The sequence below is a fragment of the Stegostoma tigrinum genome, chromosome 18 (genome assembly GCF_030684315.1).
Source record: "Stegostoma tigrinum isolate sSteTig4 chromosome 18, sSteTig4.hap1, whole genome shotgun sequence".
NCBI classification, from domain to species: Eukaryota; Metazoa; Chordata; class Chondrichthyes; order Orectolobiformes; family Stegostomatidae; genus Stegostoma; species Stegostoma tigrinum.
This window is the reverse complement of record NC_081371.1, coordinates 23,382,940-23,401,496: the sequence shown is the minus strand read 5'-3', so window position 1 is coordinate 23,401,496 and position 18,557 is coordinate 23,382,940. Positions and strand designations below refer to the sequence as shown.

General features: G+C 40.2%; 1 protein-coding gene across 2 annotated transcripts in view; it reads left to right on the top strand.

Annotated features, from left to right (window-relative positions):
• Positions 1–1,131: 1,131 nt before the first annotated feature.
• The window catches only part of ttc38 (tetratricopeptide repeat domain 38), a 54,251-nt gene continuing 36,825 nt past the window's right edge, over positions 1,132–18,557 (top strand). For both annotated transcript variants that reach the window (XM_048549381.2, XM_048549380.2), the window contains exons 1-2: positions 1,132–1,278; positions 8,868–8,945. In XM_048549381.2, coding sequence (XP_048405338.1) covers positions 1,249–1,278; positions 8,868–8,945 — 108 coding nt within the window. In that variant the 5' untranslated portion in view covers positions 1,132–1,248. The remainder of the gene's footprint in view (positions 1,279–8,867; positions 8,946–18,557) is intronic.

The window sequence follows — 18,557 nt, the reverse complement described above, 5'->3', positions numbered from 1 at the left end:
ATATTTGGAACAGATGCGACAAAGACAGAGGAACTGGAAGAATGGAATAGAGTCTTCACAAGAAGCAGAATGTACAGTCTAGGTGACTATCGGAGTCAGTGGGTTTGTAATGGATACTGGGGATAGGCTGACCACTCCTTTGTCCAACTGTTCTGTTCTCTCTTTGAGCTCTTTCCCCACCAGTCCTTTCCTCCTCATCCCCTTCCCTCACCATATATTCTGCATATAAACCAACATTTCCTAGCTACCATCAGTTCTGAGGAAGGGTCAATCATGGTGAAATTTTAACTCTGATTTCTCTCCACTAGTGCAGCCAGATCTGCTGAGCTTTTCCAGCAATTTCTGTTTTTGTTTCTGATTTCCAGCATCTGCAGTTCTTTTGGTTTTATTCATTTAGCACCTCAGCCATGCCCCCTGCGTCAAGGCATCCATTCCTTTTTCATCCCGAATCAGCCCTATTTCTTCTTTCACAACTCTTATAGTATTTATATTTCAGTGGAGGACATTGGGAGACCTCTTCGTGTTGAGTGCTAATCCTTTCTTATACTTTCTATTTTTGTCCTTTGTTTGTTCACCTTCCCTCTGAATTGGTATTCTTCTCAGTTCTCAATGTTATTTTCTATCTGACGCTTGTCATAAGCGCACTTTTTCTTCCTCATCTTATGTTCTACCATTTCTACCATTTGGGAAGTCTCGGATCTGTTTGTTTTACCTTTCTCATTTGAGGGAATATGCCCTGACTATAACTGAATCATCTCTTCGAAGCTACGCCATTGTTCGTTTACTCATGTTGCGGCTAACTTTCCATTCCGGCTAATACTAAGGACCTACTGAAGATTGAACTTCAAACTGGCTGGCTAGCATTGTTATCCGCCCAGAGCCTGGAAGAGTGAAGCTCGTATCAATATTTTCATTAAAATGCAATTTATTAAATGTTTTTAAAAAGTTCTTGTGTGTGTAAGATCCTATGAACTTTCTGTAACATAGCGAGTGTATTTCACAAACAAAAACTAAGGAAAACCTAATGTAACAACGCCGTTTCAGCATCTAACTATCTTTTCCGGGCGCTTTTTTTTACCAAATGCTGAGTTCCTGTAAAATAGCACCGACTAGTGGTGAGAATAGTAATCTATCTAAGCGGCTTGCCTGACTGGTTTCTCACAGTTCTTTGCTCGGAGCTGACGAGCTGTTGAATCGAGGCCGACTACACGCTTACAAGTCAAACAAATTAATTAAGAAGCACAGAAGATGGTGCATGCCAATCTCAGGGACTGCAAGGTAAATTGGAGAGAAAGGAAGTTGAAACATATGTGGAGTGTTTGTAAAGAAAGCTACAATAGTTTAGAAGGCTGCATCATATATTAGAGTCAGAGGTGGTGTACAACAGCCAATGAACACAGAAAACGTGTTTTAAAAATCTGAGATTTTAGGGGGAAAATGGTTTATGTTTTTAAGAATGTGCCATGGAACATCCACATAGAGAATAGAAGTAATGGAGCTTTTTAAAGCCAAATCTGAAAGCTGCATGTAATAACTTAAATACTTTTGCCAGAAAACAGTCAACCATTTAAACGTTTTGTTCACATTGCTAGCAATTTTCCACAGTCAAACATTACTTTCTTTTCTGTCTAAGATAATTGTAACAGCGGAGATATTGGGAAAGGGTGTGGTATTATACAGAGTTTGGAAATGTGATTTTGTAAAAAAAAAGTGCATTCTTGTTTAGTGATAATGGGAACTGCAGATGCTGGAGAATCCAAGATAATAAAATGAGGCTGGGTGAACACAGCAGGCCAAGCAGCATCTCAGGAGCACAAAAAGCTGACGTTTCGGGCCTAGACCCTTAATCAGAGATGAAGGGTCTAGGCCCGAAACGTCAGCTTTTGTGCTCCTGAGATGCTGCTTGGCCTGCTGTGTTCATCCAGCCTCACATTTTATTATCTTGCATTCTTGTTTAGTTGGAGGCAGATGCTCTTGGTTAAATGCCGATAACAATAATTAATAAGATGTGGACAGTTATAAATTTCCATTCAACGTCATGAATCAAGAGGAATATTTAGGCACAAAGTATTTCTTAGTGAATCATTTTGCAATGGAATGATATGGTGGTAAAACACTTGTTTTTTTTCAAAAGAATATCAAATCCCTTGTCTTGCATTTAATTTGTGAAAGCTGAGAAAATATCGTTTCCCTCTGCTTGTTTGTGTTGTGACACCAACTATTCCTCATTCTGTTCAATCACCCTATGATCATTGTGTCTTGGTATGTTATGATCAGCTTGTACTGCATGCATACTTCACTGAACTTAGGTACATGCGACAATAATAAATCAAATCAAATCAATGAGCACTTGGATTCAGTTGATCTAAGTCAGGAGCTGCACTTGAATCCTTCATGAATTGCATGCAGCTTCACAGCTGTGGGTTACTCTGGTCTGGGAAGAAATGGTTTCAGTAGATTTGATCTGCTGAATGATCTCATTGTCACAAAAGTAGCCTGAGATCGTAGTTCATGGTGATTGAAGTAGAAGCAAGTTGATTTGTAATCAGTGTACATGTGAAAACTGTACTAAAGTTTGGGGATAATATTTCACCTCAATTTTACTTTTGTTGTTTTATGATCCTTTTACCTGGCTGCTCTGAATGTCATTTGTAAAGAATAGTAGAGAAGGGGGAATGGAAAATGTTTAGTAAAACTGAACAACTCAAATTTGTTATGATGAATCATTCTATTGAGATAAATTATTTTGGTTAGGATACCAAAATTGTTGACATTTTCCAAATTTACAATTCAAATCAGTGAATTCAATCTCCAACATTGTTCAGTTCAGGACTTCTTTCCTATTGCTCTGGCTCTGATAATGTATTACCTACCTTGGTTCATTATTCTGCACATCTTTTCCATAAGCTCTGTAGTTTGAACCAGTTACAGGACTTCTTTCCCTTCTGTATGTGAACTCATATCATTGCCCACAGCTCTTAAAATGTTGCACCCAAAACTGTCCACAGTATTCCTGCTAGCTCCAACAAATGTTGTATACAAGTTCAACATCATCTCCTTGCTTTTGTACTCCATACCCATTTTAATAAAACAAAGAATGCTGTATGCTTTATGTGCTGCTTTCTTTACTTGTCCTGCCACTTTCAATGATCTGTGCATATTACCCAGGTTCCTCTGCTCCTACAATTCCCCCTGCACACCAAGAATCAGATCACTAATATAAATTAGAAAAAGGAGAGGCTGGAAACTACACCACTACACTACAAATCTCCCTCCTCCTGAAAAATATCCATTGACCATTACTCTCTGTTGCCTGTCATACAGCCAATTTTGTATCCATGTTACTATTTTTATTCCATGACCTCTCAAGCCTGTTGTGTGGGTATGTTAAAAACACTTTCTGAATGTCTATCTATACCACACCAAAAACATTACCCTTGTCAAGCCTTTATGTTATCTCTTTGAAACTTCAGCAAGTGAGTGAAACATGATTTCCACCAGAGGGTGGTGAAACTGGATATCATTGCCGCAAAGGCCTGTGGAAGCCAAGTCATTGAGTGTCTGTAAGACAGACATAGATAGTTTCTTGATTGGTAAGGGGATTAAAGGTTACAGGGAGAAGGCAGGAGAATTGCTTTGAGAAACATATCAGCCATGATCGAATGGTAGAGCAGGCTAGATCAGCTGAATGGCTTAATTCTGCTCCTATAGCTTCTGGTCTATGGTCTAACAGCATTAACATCATTGAGTCTTTCTGACACCCCTTCGAAAAATCTCAGTTTTATTTTCTTCTTGGCAGTAGCCATAAGCACATTTTTTCTTCTTCATTTTAATTTCTATCTTCTCTATCATTCGAAAAGCTCTGGATCTGTTTGTTATATCTTTCCCATTAGAGGGACGTACATCATGACTGTACCCAAATCATTTTTCCTGCTAATCTTCCATTCCAGTCAATCCTAAGGACTTTCTGAAGATTGAACTTTAAACTGGATGGTCAGCATTGCCATCTGTCCATTTATGAATATATGTGCTCTCATATTGTCTACAGTCAGTGATATTGTGAGCTTATCCCTTCTACATAAATCTTCTTATACTTTGCAATGTGTAGAGTCCCAAATAAGTGAATCTTGTATCAATATTTTCATCAAAAATGAAATAAATTAAAGGTTTAAGAAATTATTGCGTTTTGTCAGGGGTGGCCAGTGAACTTTTTGTAACATAGCAAGTGTATCTCAGAAGCAAAAACTATAGAGAACCTCTGGCCATGACAATATATCAATGTCCATAGTTTCAGCATGTAGCTCCCTGTCCTGTGCACTTATTTATCAAATGCCAAGTTCCTGAAAATTAGGACCAACTAATAGTGAGGGGGGTAATCTGTTTATACGAGATTTCCAGACTTGTTTCGCACACTTCGGTTTTCTCAGACCTGGCAGCAGTTGATAGGCCTTAGTAGAAGATCACACCCTGACAAGAAAGCTGAACAACTTAATTAAGGAAATACAGAAGATGTTTTATTCCAATCTAAGGGACTGCAAGGTAACCTGGAGACAAAAGGACCTGAAAAATATAAAGGACTGCTGGTCAATAAAGCTACAATGGTTCAGAAGACTGCATTGTCTCTAAAGGTCAAGTGCAGTGTACAGTGTCCAAAGACTACATGGAGAAAACACGTATTCAAAACCTGAAAACTTCAGAGAATAAATATCAATGTTTTTGAGAAAAAAACCTTGGAATGTTAGCTCAATCAGAGAGAAGAAATAGTGTTATTTTCTGAAGTCAACTCTGAAATCTGCCAGTTAGCTCAGTGACTGGACCGCTGGTTTATGATGCAGACTGATACCAACAGTGCTGGTTCATTTCCTTCATTGAGATTAATCTGCTGTCGCTGTGAAAGTCCTGCCTTCTCGACCTCACCCCGTGCCTGAGGTGTGGTGACTCTCAGATTAAACTCATCACCAGCCATCTTTCTCTTCTCTCTCTAATGAGAGACTGGCCCTCTGGGACTTTGTCTTCTTTCCACTCACAGTAAAATCATTTAAACCATTTGAAAGTGTTTTGTTTATGCCACTTTCCAGAGCTAAACAATGCTTCCTGTGTCTCTATACCACAAGCACCTGTTTGATGTATGGAACAGTAGCTGTGGTGGGGAGGGGCAGGGTGAAGTACAGAGGTCAACAATTACTGCTCACTGCTGAAAGTCCTGTCCAGACACAGGTCAATGTTAAAGGTGCTTGTCAGATGCCCATTTGGTGTCAGAAGAGAAACATCAATCCCTAGTGTGGTTTGCAATAACTTTCAGATTCAATTTTATTGTTCTGAGGAAGAATCACCGGACCCCTGAAACATTAACTCTGATTTCTCTTCACAGATGCTGTCAGGCCTGCTGAGCTTTATCAGCAACTTATGGTTTTGTTTCAATTTTATTGAACCCACCTTCTTAAACTTGTTGAATTAACCCCTTCAAATGACATCGACCAATGTTTCAGCTTCCACAATGATATACCATAAAGTAGTCAAGGATGCTAAGTTGATTATTAACATTAGTTTTATTAAGCAAATTCAAGAAAGACACTCATCTAACAAGAGAAAACCTTTTTAGCAACAAGGTCACAGAAGTTGGATATGAGAATTAAATCTGATTCCAGAATCCAGCAGTTAGACAGACCTCTACCTTTTGCAAGAGTAAATACCTTAAGTTTTTATGCTGATATGCTCCTAGTTCTTGGTAATATTTGGACAAGTTGGATGTGAAACCTGGTGTGATTGAACATAAGTTTTATTTTTGTAATTGGTTACAGAGGTGATGAGTTACTCAACAGACAAATACTTTTAAGTTTAATGCACAAAAAGGGGTTAAAACAAAACTATTACAGCATACAATAATCAGTTAAAATTATCTTATTACTAATATCAGAAAAACAGATTTAATCCATCTACCATAAATTAACCTTAAAGATACTCAAAGCTTGGTGCAGGATCACCCTATTTCCATTTTAGACTTGCTTGCTCAGCTGGCATGGCTGTACTTGGTTTCTTCCCAACAAGCTTTTGAGATCACTTGATACTAACTTCTTGAGTTAATGTCTCTCTATGAGACTTTTAAATAAGGAATGAAACTCACACACTCACTAACCTTTTGAATGGTTCTGTCTTTCTAAATTAACTGGTTTCTGTCTCTGTCTCCCTTTATCACAGGATACCTTGTTGTCCAAAAGCCCACTTTTTTCCCTCCTCTACCCTGTTTCTTTTCTCTAAAGTGCAGAACTAATCACCTCAATTGTTTCATTCAAAGCCTAGTTTAAATTTGTGTAGATAAATTTCATGACATCCTACACCACTCACAGAACTCAAAAATGGAATAAATCCTTCCATTCTTAACCCACACAATATAGCTATACAAAACAAATATAAAGCGATACATAGTGCTGTTAGCACTAAACCTTTCCAAGTCTTAACAATAATATTAACATGAATTGTCATATAAACTGACAGAAATCTTCCATTAATTGTCCCTAAACACTGCTAAAATCAAGACAAGAAGTTCCTGGCTAATTGTCACCAATTTATGATCAATCTAAATCTTGCCTAGTGCAAGCGCATGATTCTTCTGCCACTGTGTTACTTAGAGTACTCACAAACATCGCAGTTAATTTAGGAAGGAACAGGACGGTAAAAGAAATTTAATTGGCCTTCTATATACACGAGTTGGATGAAAATTTAGGGCTAGTTGGTAAGTTTGCAAATGACATGATAATTGGTGGAGTTGTGGACTGTAACAAATGTTTTCAAAAGATACAACGGGGAATAGATTAGTTGGAATGTTGGGCAGAGAAATGGCAGATGGAGTTTAATCTGGATAAATAGGAGGAGATGCGTTTTTGGAGGTCAAATGCAAGAGGAAGATATATAGTAAATGACAGGATCGTTAGCAGCATTGTATACAGAGGGATCTTGGATGCAGAACCACATCTCCCTGAAAGTGGCAACACAAGCAAATAAAGGCATACGGCATGCTTGCCTTCATTGGTTGGGTCATTGAGTATCAAAATTGGCAAGTCATGTCGTAGCTGTAAAACGTATGCCATATTTGGCATACTGAGTGCAGTTCTGGTCGCCACGTTGTGGGAGGGTGTGGTGGCTTTGGAGAGGGTGCAAAAGAAGATTACCAGGATGTTGACTACATTAAAGTATATTAGCTAAAAGGAGAGGTTGGACGGACATGGATTGTTTTCGTTTGAGAGCCAGAGATTGAGGAGCAATTGGATAGAAACATATAAATTATGAGAGGCATGGCTAGGTTGGATAGTCAAAGTCTTTTTCCCATGGTGAAAATGTCAAATACTGAAGGCGTAAGTTTAAGGTGAGAGGAGGCAAGCTTGAAAGAGATGTGCAAGGCAAGATTTCTAGCCAGAGGGTAGTAGCTACATGGAATGTGCTGTTAGGGAAGGTGGCAGAAGCAGATATGATAACAATACTTAAGAGGCATTGAGACAGACACATCAACAACAGGGAATAAAGGAATATAGACCATGTGCAGGCAGAAGGGATTCATTTAGAATGGCATCATGGTCAGCACAGACCATGGGCTTAACGGCCTGTTCCTGTACTGCAATGTTCTGTGTTTGGTTTTCTACGTTCTTTATTCTGTATTGTGTTTGCAGATTTTGCTTTAAACCAATCAATAGGGTGCCTCATAATGTGCTTTCTAATCTGAAAAGAATAAGATGTTATTCATAAATTCTGCAGTTTAAGACCCAAGGACTGGTTTAGCTGATAAGATTCTGGATGAATCTTGCCTCACCCTTTTTCAGAACATGTTTGTTATTGCATTTTTAAACTGGCAGTTACTCCAAGGATAATATAAGAAAGAATGTAAGAAATCAACCCTTCTTTCATCAATGATTACTAATGACTTCTTATTTAATCACTGTAAAATTTCAATGCATCTTCTGATATTTTTGCTATTTATAATTTGCTTGGTCAATGGTCTGAAATTAAATGTGGAATAGTTAAAATTGTTTTCGTGTTATTCATGGAATGGTGCCTTGGCCTTGATAGGCTAGCAGAATACACATATTTGTAAAGAGCCCCTTAAGATACTAGATTAACTAAATTTTAAACTAAAATCCAAAACATATATTACTTAAAGTTGTCATTTCAACCACATTGTTCCCATTCAGACCTTGCTTCCCTTGACTTGATACAGTGTTCCAGTGAAGGTCAGCATAAGTTTGTTGAACAGCACATTATTTTTCAGCTTGAAACTCTACATCCTTCTGGACTTGATATTGCGTGCAACAATTTTAAATCATAACTCTGCCTCCAATCAGTTCCATTCTTTTTGGTACAGTTTCCTGTTTTTCTTTATTGCTTCCCATTGCATGTGGATGGTTGTTATGAACCATTAACACATCATTTGAACATAACATCTGTTTGTTTATGTTATCCATCGCAATTCCCTTTGGTATTTGTACCATGGAAACATATGGCATTTAATCTGTGCTGCACTTCATCCTTTCACAGGCCTCTCCTTTAGTTTCTCCTTCACCTCCCCTTCTTCACTTGCTCAAAAGGAGGCCTAGCCCACAATGCCCACATCCCATGAATTAAAACAAAAGTATAATATTTCTATCTTTCACCAGCCTGATAAAGGTTCATTGACCTGAAATATTAACACTGTTTTTCTCTACACGTGTTGCCTGAACTGTTGACTGGTTTTAGCATTTCCTGGATTTGTTTTGTATTTGCCTAATGTTGTGTGCACAGACATTTCAGTGTTTAGTTTTGCATATTTTGTATAACAGTTTCTCTTAATTTTTGCAGTAAAATTGATTCAGTAATACCATACTCTGATTTGTTCCCAGGCCTGGCAGGATATTGGGCTGCCCCTTTCCACGACCAGCAATGTGGCTTGCAAAATGTATGATGCTTTTCTGACACAGGTAAGGCCTCAGTATTAATAAAATGTGTTAAATCCATTGACTAGTACCTTTTGCACTTCCAACACTCAAAAATATTCAAAATTTGAGGTTCAAAACTCAAAACTAAACAAAATTTATGCATAGAAACTAGCCATTTGGCCCACTGATTTCTGCTTCACAAGAATGCCCCCACTCTGCTGCCTGACCCCCAGTTAGCCCCATCTCATCCCATCCACTTGAGGTTCTGCACATCAATGTTTGTACTTTTTTTTCAGTTCATCGAATCCATGTTATGTAGCAAAATTCACATCTTTGTTTTTACACAGCAACCAGGGAACTTTAAAGGAGATGTTTGAAATTGGAGCATGATATGAACAATGAATTGGTATAATAGAGGTGGTCAGACGATGGAGGTACATTGGGATCAGCAGTTTAGGGAAGAAAGAAAGCAGAATGAGTTTAAGAGGGGAGAAAATGCAATTAAGAGTCAAGCAGGATTGTCAGAAGAACTGGAGTAGAATTCAAGGGATTCAGTGGTTAACAAGGGTAGATGAGAAGGGTTGATGTAGAAATCACAGTGGGGCAGGCAGCATCCATGGAGAGAGAGCAAGCTAATGTTTTGGGTCTAGATAACTCTTCATCAGAGCTGTGATTTCCAGCATATTTTGTTTTCAACTTCACATTTTGTATGCTCATAAATGAACATTATTGTTGGGAGGAAAAGAGAAGGGACAAAGAGGAAAAAGGAGAAAGGATGAGAAAGAAATGGTTTATAAGTTTGCAGATGACACCAAAATTGGAGGTGTAGTAGACAGCGAAGAAGGCTACCTCAGAGTAAAACGGGATCTTGATCAGATGAACCAATGGGCCAGGGAGATAATGTGAGGTGGCATTTTGGAAAGGCAAATCAGTGTAGGACCTATATACTCAATAGTAAAGCCCTGAGGAGTGTTGCTGAACAAAGAGACCTTGGAGCTTAGGCTCATAGTTCCTTGAAACTGGAGTCACAGGTTGATAGAATAGTGAAGAAGGTGTTTGGCATGCTTGCCTATATTGATCAGTACATTGAGTATAGGAGATGGGAGGTCATGTTGCAGCTGTACAGGATGTTGGTTAGGCCACATTTGAAATACTGCATGCAATTCTGGTCTCCCTGCTACAGAAGGATGTGGTGAAACTTGAAACAGTTCAAAAAAGATGTACAAGGATGTTGCCAGGGTTGGAGGATTTGAGCTATAGGGAGAGGCTGAATAGGCTGATGCTATTTTCCCTGGAGCATCGGAGGCTGAGGGGTTATCTTAGAGAGGTTTATAAAATCATGAACATAAGAGCATAAGAACTAGGAGCGGGAGTGAGCCATCTGGGCCCTTGAGCCTGCCCCGCCATTTAATAAGATCATGGCTGAGCTTTTTGAGACTCCGCTCGACATACTCGCCCACTCACCACAATCCTTAATTCCTTTACTGTTCAAAAATTTATCTACCCTTGCCTCAAAAACATTCAGTGAGGTAGCTCCATTCGCTTCACTGGGCAGGGAATTCCACAGATTCCCAACCCTTTGGGTGAAGAAGTTCCTCCTGACCTCAGTCCTACATCTGCTTCCCTTTATTTTGAGGCGATGCCCCCAGTTCTAGTTTTACCTGCTAGCAGAAACAACCTCCCTGCCTCCACTTTATCTATTCCCTTCATAATCTTATGTTTTCATAAGATCTCCCTTTATTCTTCTGAATTCCAGTGAGTATAATCTCAGTTTACTCAGTCTGTCCTCATAATCCAACTCTCTCAACTCTGGAGTCAACCGAGTGAATCTCCTCTACACCCCCTCCAGTGCTAGTATATCTCTTCTCAAGTAAGGAGACCAAAACTGAACATAGCACTCCAGGTGTAGCCTCACCAGGACCCTATACAGCTGCAGCATAGCCTCCCTGTTTTTAAACTCCATCCCTCTAGCAATGGCAGACAAGATTTCATTTGCCTTTTTAATCACCTGCTGTACCTGCAATCCCACCTTCAGTGATTCATACACAAGGACACCCAAGACCCTCTATACAGCAACGTGCTGCAATTTTTTACCATTTAAAACACAGTCCACTTTGCTGTTATTCCGACCATAATGGATGACCTCACACTTATCAACATTGTATTCCATCTGCCAGACCTTTGCCCACTCACTTAGACATCTGTATCCCTCTACAGACTTTCAGTGTCTTCTGCACACTTTGCTGTACCACTCATCTTAATGACATCTGCAAATTTTGACACACCACACTTAGTCCCCAAATCCAAATCATCTATGTAAATTGTAAACCATTGCGTTCCTCACACTGATCCCTGAGGCACACCACTAGCCACTGACTGCCAACCAGCAAAACACCCATTTACCCCTACTGTTTGTTTTCTACTGGTCAACCAATCCTCTATCCGTGCCAATACATTACCTGTAATACCGTGCAACTTTATTTTATGTAGCAGCATTTGGTGTGACACCTTGTCAAATGCCTTCTGGAAATCCAGATACACCACATCCACAGGTTCCCCACTGTCCACCATGCAAGTAATGTCCTCAAAGAATTCTACCAAATTAGTTAAATATGACCTACCCTTCATGAACCCATGCTGGGTGTTCCCAGTGGGACAATTTATATCTAGATATCTTGCTATTTCTTCCTTAATGACAGATTCAAGCATTTTCCCCACTGCTGAAGTTAAGTGAACTGGGCTACAGTTACCTCCTTTTTGTCTACTTCCTTTTTTAAACAGTGGTGTCACATTGGCTGTTTTCCAATCTGTAGGAACCACCCCAGAGTCCAGTGAATTTTGGTAAATAATTCTAGTGCATTTGCTATTTCCTCCATCACCTCTTTTAGTACCCTGGGATGCATTTCATCAGGGCCAGGAGACTTGCCTACCTTTAGCCCCATTAGCTTGCCCAGCACTGCCTCCTTAGTGATCATGCTATTTGTGTCTTCCACTGTGAAGGCTGACACAAAATAACTGTTCACTGCCTCGGCTATTTCCTCATTCCCAGTTATTCAATTGGCCTTCCCACCCTCTAACGGACAATGTTTACCTTTGCCAGTCTTTTACGATTTACATATTTATAGAAACTTTTGCTGCCTGTTTTTATATACTGAACTGGTTTACTCTCATAACCTACCTTACTTTTCTTTATAACTTTTTGTGGCTTTCTGTTGGCCTTTAAAGATTTTCCATCGTACTAGTTCCCCACTACTCTTTGCTTTTTCCTATGTGTGTTTTTTTATCTGATACTTTCCTTTATTTCCTCAGGCATCCATGGCTGGCTATCTGTTTTCCGACAGTTCTTCCTTATCACTGGAATATACTTCTGCTGAACACTGTGAAAAACTGTTTTGAAAGTCCCCCACTCTTCCTCAGTTGACCCACCATAAAGGTTTTGCTCCCATTCCACCTTAGCTAACTCCCCCCTCATCCGATTGTAGTCTCCTTTGTTTAAGCACAGGACATAGGTCCTGGATTTAACCTTCTTACGCTCCATCTGTATTTTAAATTTGACCATACTGTGATTGCTCCTTCTGAGAGAATCCCTGACTGTGAGATCATTAATTATTCCTGTATCATTACACAGGACTAGATCTCGGATAGCTTGCTCCCTCGTAGGTTCCATTACATATTGTTCAAGGAAATTTTCGCGGATGCATTGTATGAACCCCTCCTCAAGGCTGCCATGCCCGACCTGGTTTGACCAATCGATATGTAGATTAAAATCCCCCATGATAATTGCTGTACCATTTTTACATGCATTAGCTATTTCTGTGTTAATTGCCTGCCCCACCACAATGTCATTATTTGGTGGCCTATAGACCCCACCTACCAGTGACTTCTTCTTCCTGCTATTCCTAATTTCCACCCAAATGGATTCAACATTTTGTTCAGTAGAACCTGTATCATCTCTCACTGCTGCCCTGATATCATGCTTAAAAATCAGAGATACGCCACCTCCCTTACCTTCCTGTCTGTCCTTCCGAACAGTTTGATACCCCTGGATATTTAACTCGCAGTCATGACCACCCTGTAACTACGTCTCTGTAATGCCCACTAAATCATACCCATTTGCCATGATTTGCGCCATCAGCACATCCACCTTTTTTCAAATGCTCCCAGCATTCAGATAAATGCCCTTATGCCAGTTTTCGCACCTTTCTTTTGAGTCCTATCACCTCCATTACTATCAGCTCTTGAGTTCTCCTTCCCTTTAACTTTTTTCCTAATTTTCGATGGAGTTGAAGCTTTCTCATCAACTGCTAACCTGCTGCTTTGCCTCCCATTAATTGTTATACTCCCTGTACACTCACTCCTCCCTTCCCCCCTACTTAATAGTTTAAAGCCCTATTAACTACCCTATTTACCCTTTTTGCCAGAACACTGGACCCGGCCCTGTTCAGATAGAGTCCATCCCAGTGGTATAGATCCCTCCTGTCCCAGAACTGATGCCAGTGCCCCATGAAACGGAAACCCTCTTTCCCACACCACTCTTTTAGCCATGTGTTTACTTCTCTGATCCTTGCCTCCCTTTGCCAATTTGCCTGTAGCTCTGGCATGGATAGTGTGAATTGCCAAGGTCCTTTCCATTTGGTGGGGGAGTACAAAGCTAGAGGGCATAGGTTCAAGTTGAGAGGGAAAATATTTAAAAGGGACCTAAGGGGCAACTTTTTCATGCAGACTGTGATGCATGTATGGAATGGGCTGCCAGAGAAAGTGGTGGAGGCTGATACAATTACAACATTTAAAAGGCATCTCAATGGGAATATGAATAGAAGGGTTTAAAGGGATAGAGGCCAAATGAGACTAGATTTATTTAGGATATCTGGTCAGCATGGACAAGTTGGACCAAAGGATCTGTTTCCGAATTGTAAATCTGTATGACTCTGTGATTCTAAATTGTCCAAAGTTAAAAAAAAACAGGGCTGATAAAAATGAATTTATGAAAAGAGCTATTTCATTCATTTATCGTAGCCTTATACAGAATAGGGAGAAGTGGAAGAAAAATAATTTTGAGAGAAGTTGACATTGGGATGAGAAATTCTGCCTTTTTGCATCATTGGTATTTAAGAAATCCATGAATTTAAAAGTATATTCTGGTGCTAGTATAGGACTGAAAAAAAAAAGCAGCACTCTCGTGTCAGTTGTGAGAGGGAGAACTGACTGCTTTGTTGTGAATGGGGGAATAGCAAATGTGAGAGACTCCGAGCTCTTCATTCAGAAGTCACACGACACCAGGCTATGGTCCAACAGTTTATTTGGAAACGCACAAGCTTTTGGAGTGCAATCCCTTCGTCAGGTGCAGTGAGAGAGCAGGGCGCACAGACACAGAGTTTATAGGCAGAGAGATCAAAAAATCGTACAACTGGTGTGAGTGGAGTTTCAGACGATAAATCTCTGCAGATGACCAAGAGTGTTTATAAAGTCAGTGTCAGTGCTGTGCTGTCATGACAATCAGGCAGAGCCACAGGAATATACAAAAGGTGACATTTCAGGTCAGACACTGCATTGTAGGTGTGAGACTTTGTTCAGAATCTGCTTCAGAGTTTTAATCTGGAACCAGGCTGATTTTATTTGGAAAACTGGACTCCGAAAAAAGCCTCACACCTACAATTCAGTGTCTGACTTGAGATGGCACCTTTTGTATATTCCTGTGGCTCTGCCTGATTACCATGACAGCACAGCACTGACCTTGACTTTATAAACAGTCTTGATCACCTGCATAGACATATCATCTGACACTGCACTCATACCAGTTGTATGATCTTTTGCTCTCTCTGCCTATAAACTCTGTGTTTGTGCGCTTTGCTCTCTTGCTGCATGTGACGAAGGGGCTGTGCTCTGAAAACTTGTGTGATTCCAAATAAACCTGTTGGATTATAACCTGCTGTCATGTGACTTCTGACTTTGTCCACTCCAATCCACCACCAGCACCTCCACAGCATGGAATCTAGTCACAGATCTTGACTGCTGTATCTCCTTTGACTGTGATTCATTTGTTCAGCTGAACTGTCAGACCTAGAATAAGGTCCAGTGCCCAATACTCCATTTTTCAGATGTTCTGGAATGATTTACTAATAGATTGTTGCCGTTACCTGCAGTGATACCTCCAAATGAACTGAATAAAATAATAGAGTTCTTAAGAAGGGTCACTGGTCCTGAAACATTAACTCTGATTTCTCTCCATAGATGCTGCAAGATTTGCTGACATTTCCCAACATTCTCTATTTTTGTTTCAAATTTCCAGCATCCATAGCTGTTTGGATTTTTTAACACAAAGTACTGTAATGTTTTGGCTCTTCACTCTGCAGTGACTTGGCTACTTTGTATTATAATATGTACATGGCTCATTTTCTCAAAAAATGTTCAGACCTTTTAGCTGTTGGCCACACACTTTCAGACCATTTTCTTTTAGTCACTTGCCTCCCTGGGATATATTAATTAAGTTAATTCAGAAGTTAGTTAATAAAATTAAATAAATAAAAATGTAAGTTCACCATCTGAAAGAATTCTTATTTATCAGCACTATTCATTAAATAAAGATATCCATAATAAACAACAACAATAAAATGAATGCTTCTCTCTCAATTTTTTTTAAAAATCAATGGTTGATATGAAACTGGTTGACAGAGAGGAAACAAAGAATGGGAATTCATGGGTCCTTTCCTGTGTGTAGGCAGTGACTACTGGGGTGCTGCAGGGATTGGTGCTGAAGTTCCAGATATTCACAACATATATTAATGATTTGGATGCGGGAACAAGGTGTAACATCTCCAAATTTGCAGATGATACCAAATTGGGTGGCTGGGGGTGGGTGATCTGTGGTGAGGATGTGGAGATTGTTCAGCATGATCTCAACAGGTTGGATGAGTGGACAAATCAGTGGCAGATGCAGTATAATTTGGATAAATGTGAGGTTATTCACTTTGGAAGCAAAAACAAGAGGGCTGATTACTACCTGAATGGTTGTAAATTGTGAGAAGGGAGTGTGCAGCGGGATCTGGGTGTCCTTGTACACCAGTTGCTGAAGGTAAACATGCAGGTGCAGCAGGCAGTAAAGAAAACTAATGGTATGTTGGCCTTCGTTGTGAGCGGTTTCAAGTACAGGAGCAGGGATGTGTTGTTGCAGTTGTACAGGGCCTTGGTGAGACCACATCTGGAATATTGTGTGCAGTTTTGGTTTCCTTTTCTGAGGAAGGATGCTCTTGCTGTCAAGGGAGTGCAGTGAAGGGTTACCAGGCTGAATGCAGGGATGGTGGGTCTGATATATGAGGAGAGAACGATTAAGTTGGGATTGTTTCGCTGGAGTTCAGATGAATGAGAGGGGATCTCATAGAGACTTATCAAATTCTAACAGGACTAGACAGGGTTGATGCAGGGAGGATGTTCCCAATGGTGGGTGGGTGTGTTCAGAACCAGAGGTTATAGGATAAGGATTTAGGTTAGACCATTTAGGATGGCGATGAGGAGACATTTCTTCACCCAAAGAGTGGTGAGCCTGTGAAATTCATTACCACAGGAAGTAGTTGATGCCAAAACATTGAATGTATTCAAGAGGTGTCTAAATATAGCACTTGGGGTGAATGGGATCGAAGGTTATGGGAAGAAAGCAGGATTAAGCTATTGAGTTAGATGGTCAGCCATGATCATGAAGAATAGTGGAACAGGATTAAAGGGCCGAATGCTCTATTTTCTATGTTTCTAAGTTTGTGTGATGAAAATGAAATAACAATAGGGTCACTCTGAGGAAACTGAATTAAATAAAAAGACCATCCAAGAGGGATTGGGAAGAAGCAGCACAGAACGAAAAGTTTTTCATTGCTTTCCACACTGGTTATGACGCACAACAAAGTCTTCATTTCTGCAAGGCCAGAGGGGTGAGCAGGCTGGGTCAACTAGCTGGTAAGCAACTCAGCAAAGGCGATTAAGCTGGAAGCAAAGACATCCAAATGATCCATTGTTGACACAACCCTTAGCAGATGGAAGATCACAGCAGAATTTACAAAATAAAAGCAACAGTGTTGGAAGAAGAACTTCATCCCAGAAAGAAATCTCAGCCAGTGTCCAAAATGCACTTGAATCCGCTGGAGATTGAGAAAGGGCTGATTTACATAGGCAATGCAGCAGAATTGAAAGCAGCAAACAACTGTGGTTATTTTTAGTGCCAGGATTCCTTCTGAGGAATGTCTTTTCCCTGCTGCAGGAGTATTATATAACTTTCCAACTGGAGTGCTGTCAGTGTTACTGGAACAATAGCAAGCTTCCTTTGTGGCCTTGTGGTTGGCAGCAGGCCATTATTCACAAAAAGATTTCATATTAACACATCTGGCTTCAAACTATGGCTGTGAGTGTAAGCCCAGAGCTGGCATGCCACAACTCGAGGCAATTTGGAGATTTCATTAAAGAACATTTAAAAAATAATTGTTCAGGAGAGTGAGTGTCACAAATTCAGCTACTGTTCATTGCCCATCACTAATTTCCCTGACTAAAGTGGTGCTGAGTTGCGTTCTTGAATCACTGCAGCCCCTAGAGTGTTTGGTCAGCCATAATACTGTTAGGAGGATTTTTAAAAATCCAATGACAATGAAAGTTTAATGATACAGTAGTGATACTGCAGCACAGAGGAACTATGAAGAGCAGAAGAAAATCACCTATACAGCGTATTCAGAAAGAATGGGTACCCAATGAACACAGTCCGCCGATTTCTCAGCAACAAACCCAAACAAACAGACAAAATGTGCCCAGAAACCATAACCACTCTCCCCTACATCAAAGACATCTCAGAAATGACTGCCAGACCTCTTGGCATCAGGGTAGCCCACAAACCCACCAACACACTAAAACAGCAGCTAATGAACTTAAAAGACCCTATACAGACCACAAGCAAAATGAACGTCATCTACAAAATACCTTGCAAGAATTGTGACAAACACTACATTGGACAAACAGGCAGAAAGCTAGCCACCAGGATACATGAACATCAACTAGCCACAAAACGACATGACCCACTATCACCTGTATCCTTACATACAGATGAGGAAGGACACCACTTTGATTGGGACAATACATCCATCCTAGGACAAGCCAAACAGAGACATGCACGAGAATTCCTAGAAGCATGGCATTCCAACCAGAACTCCATCAACAAACACATTGATTTGGAGCCCATCTACCACCCTCTGAGAAAAAGAACAGGAAATGACATCACCAATGCAGGAAATGACATCAATAACCCAAGGAAACCTCAACGGATAAGTAGAAAGCGGGACATAACACCAGTGCTTCGTTGGAGGCTCACTGATGATGCTACCTAGAATGGTGACGAAACGTCTGAAAACGAACCTTCCAGCTCAGCCAGCAAACTCACATCCAGAACCTCAACCTGAGCTACAGATTTTCTCAAAACTTGCTAGATACAGTTCCAAGTTAGGATGTTGTATGACTTGAAGGGATATTTGCAGATGGTAGTATTCCCATGCATCTACTGCCCCTGTCCTTCTTGATGGTATCCATTGTGGGTTTGGAAGATGTAACTAGATAACTTTGTAAGTGTTAGTGGTGACTTATAAACTCTTCACTGTATTCATTTGAGTACATGTGACAATAAAGCTA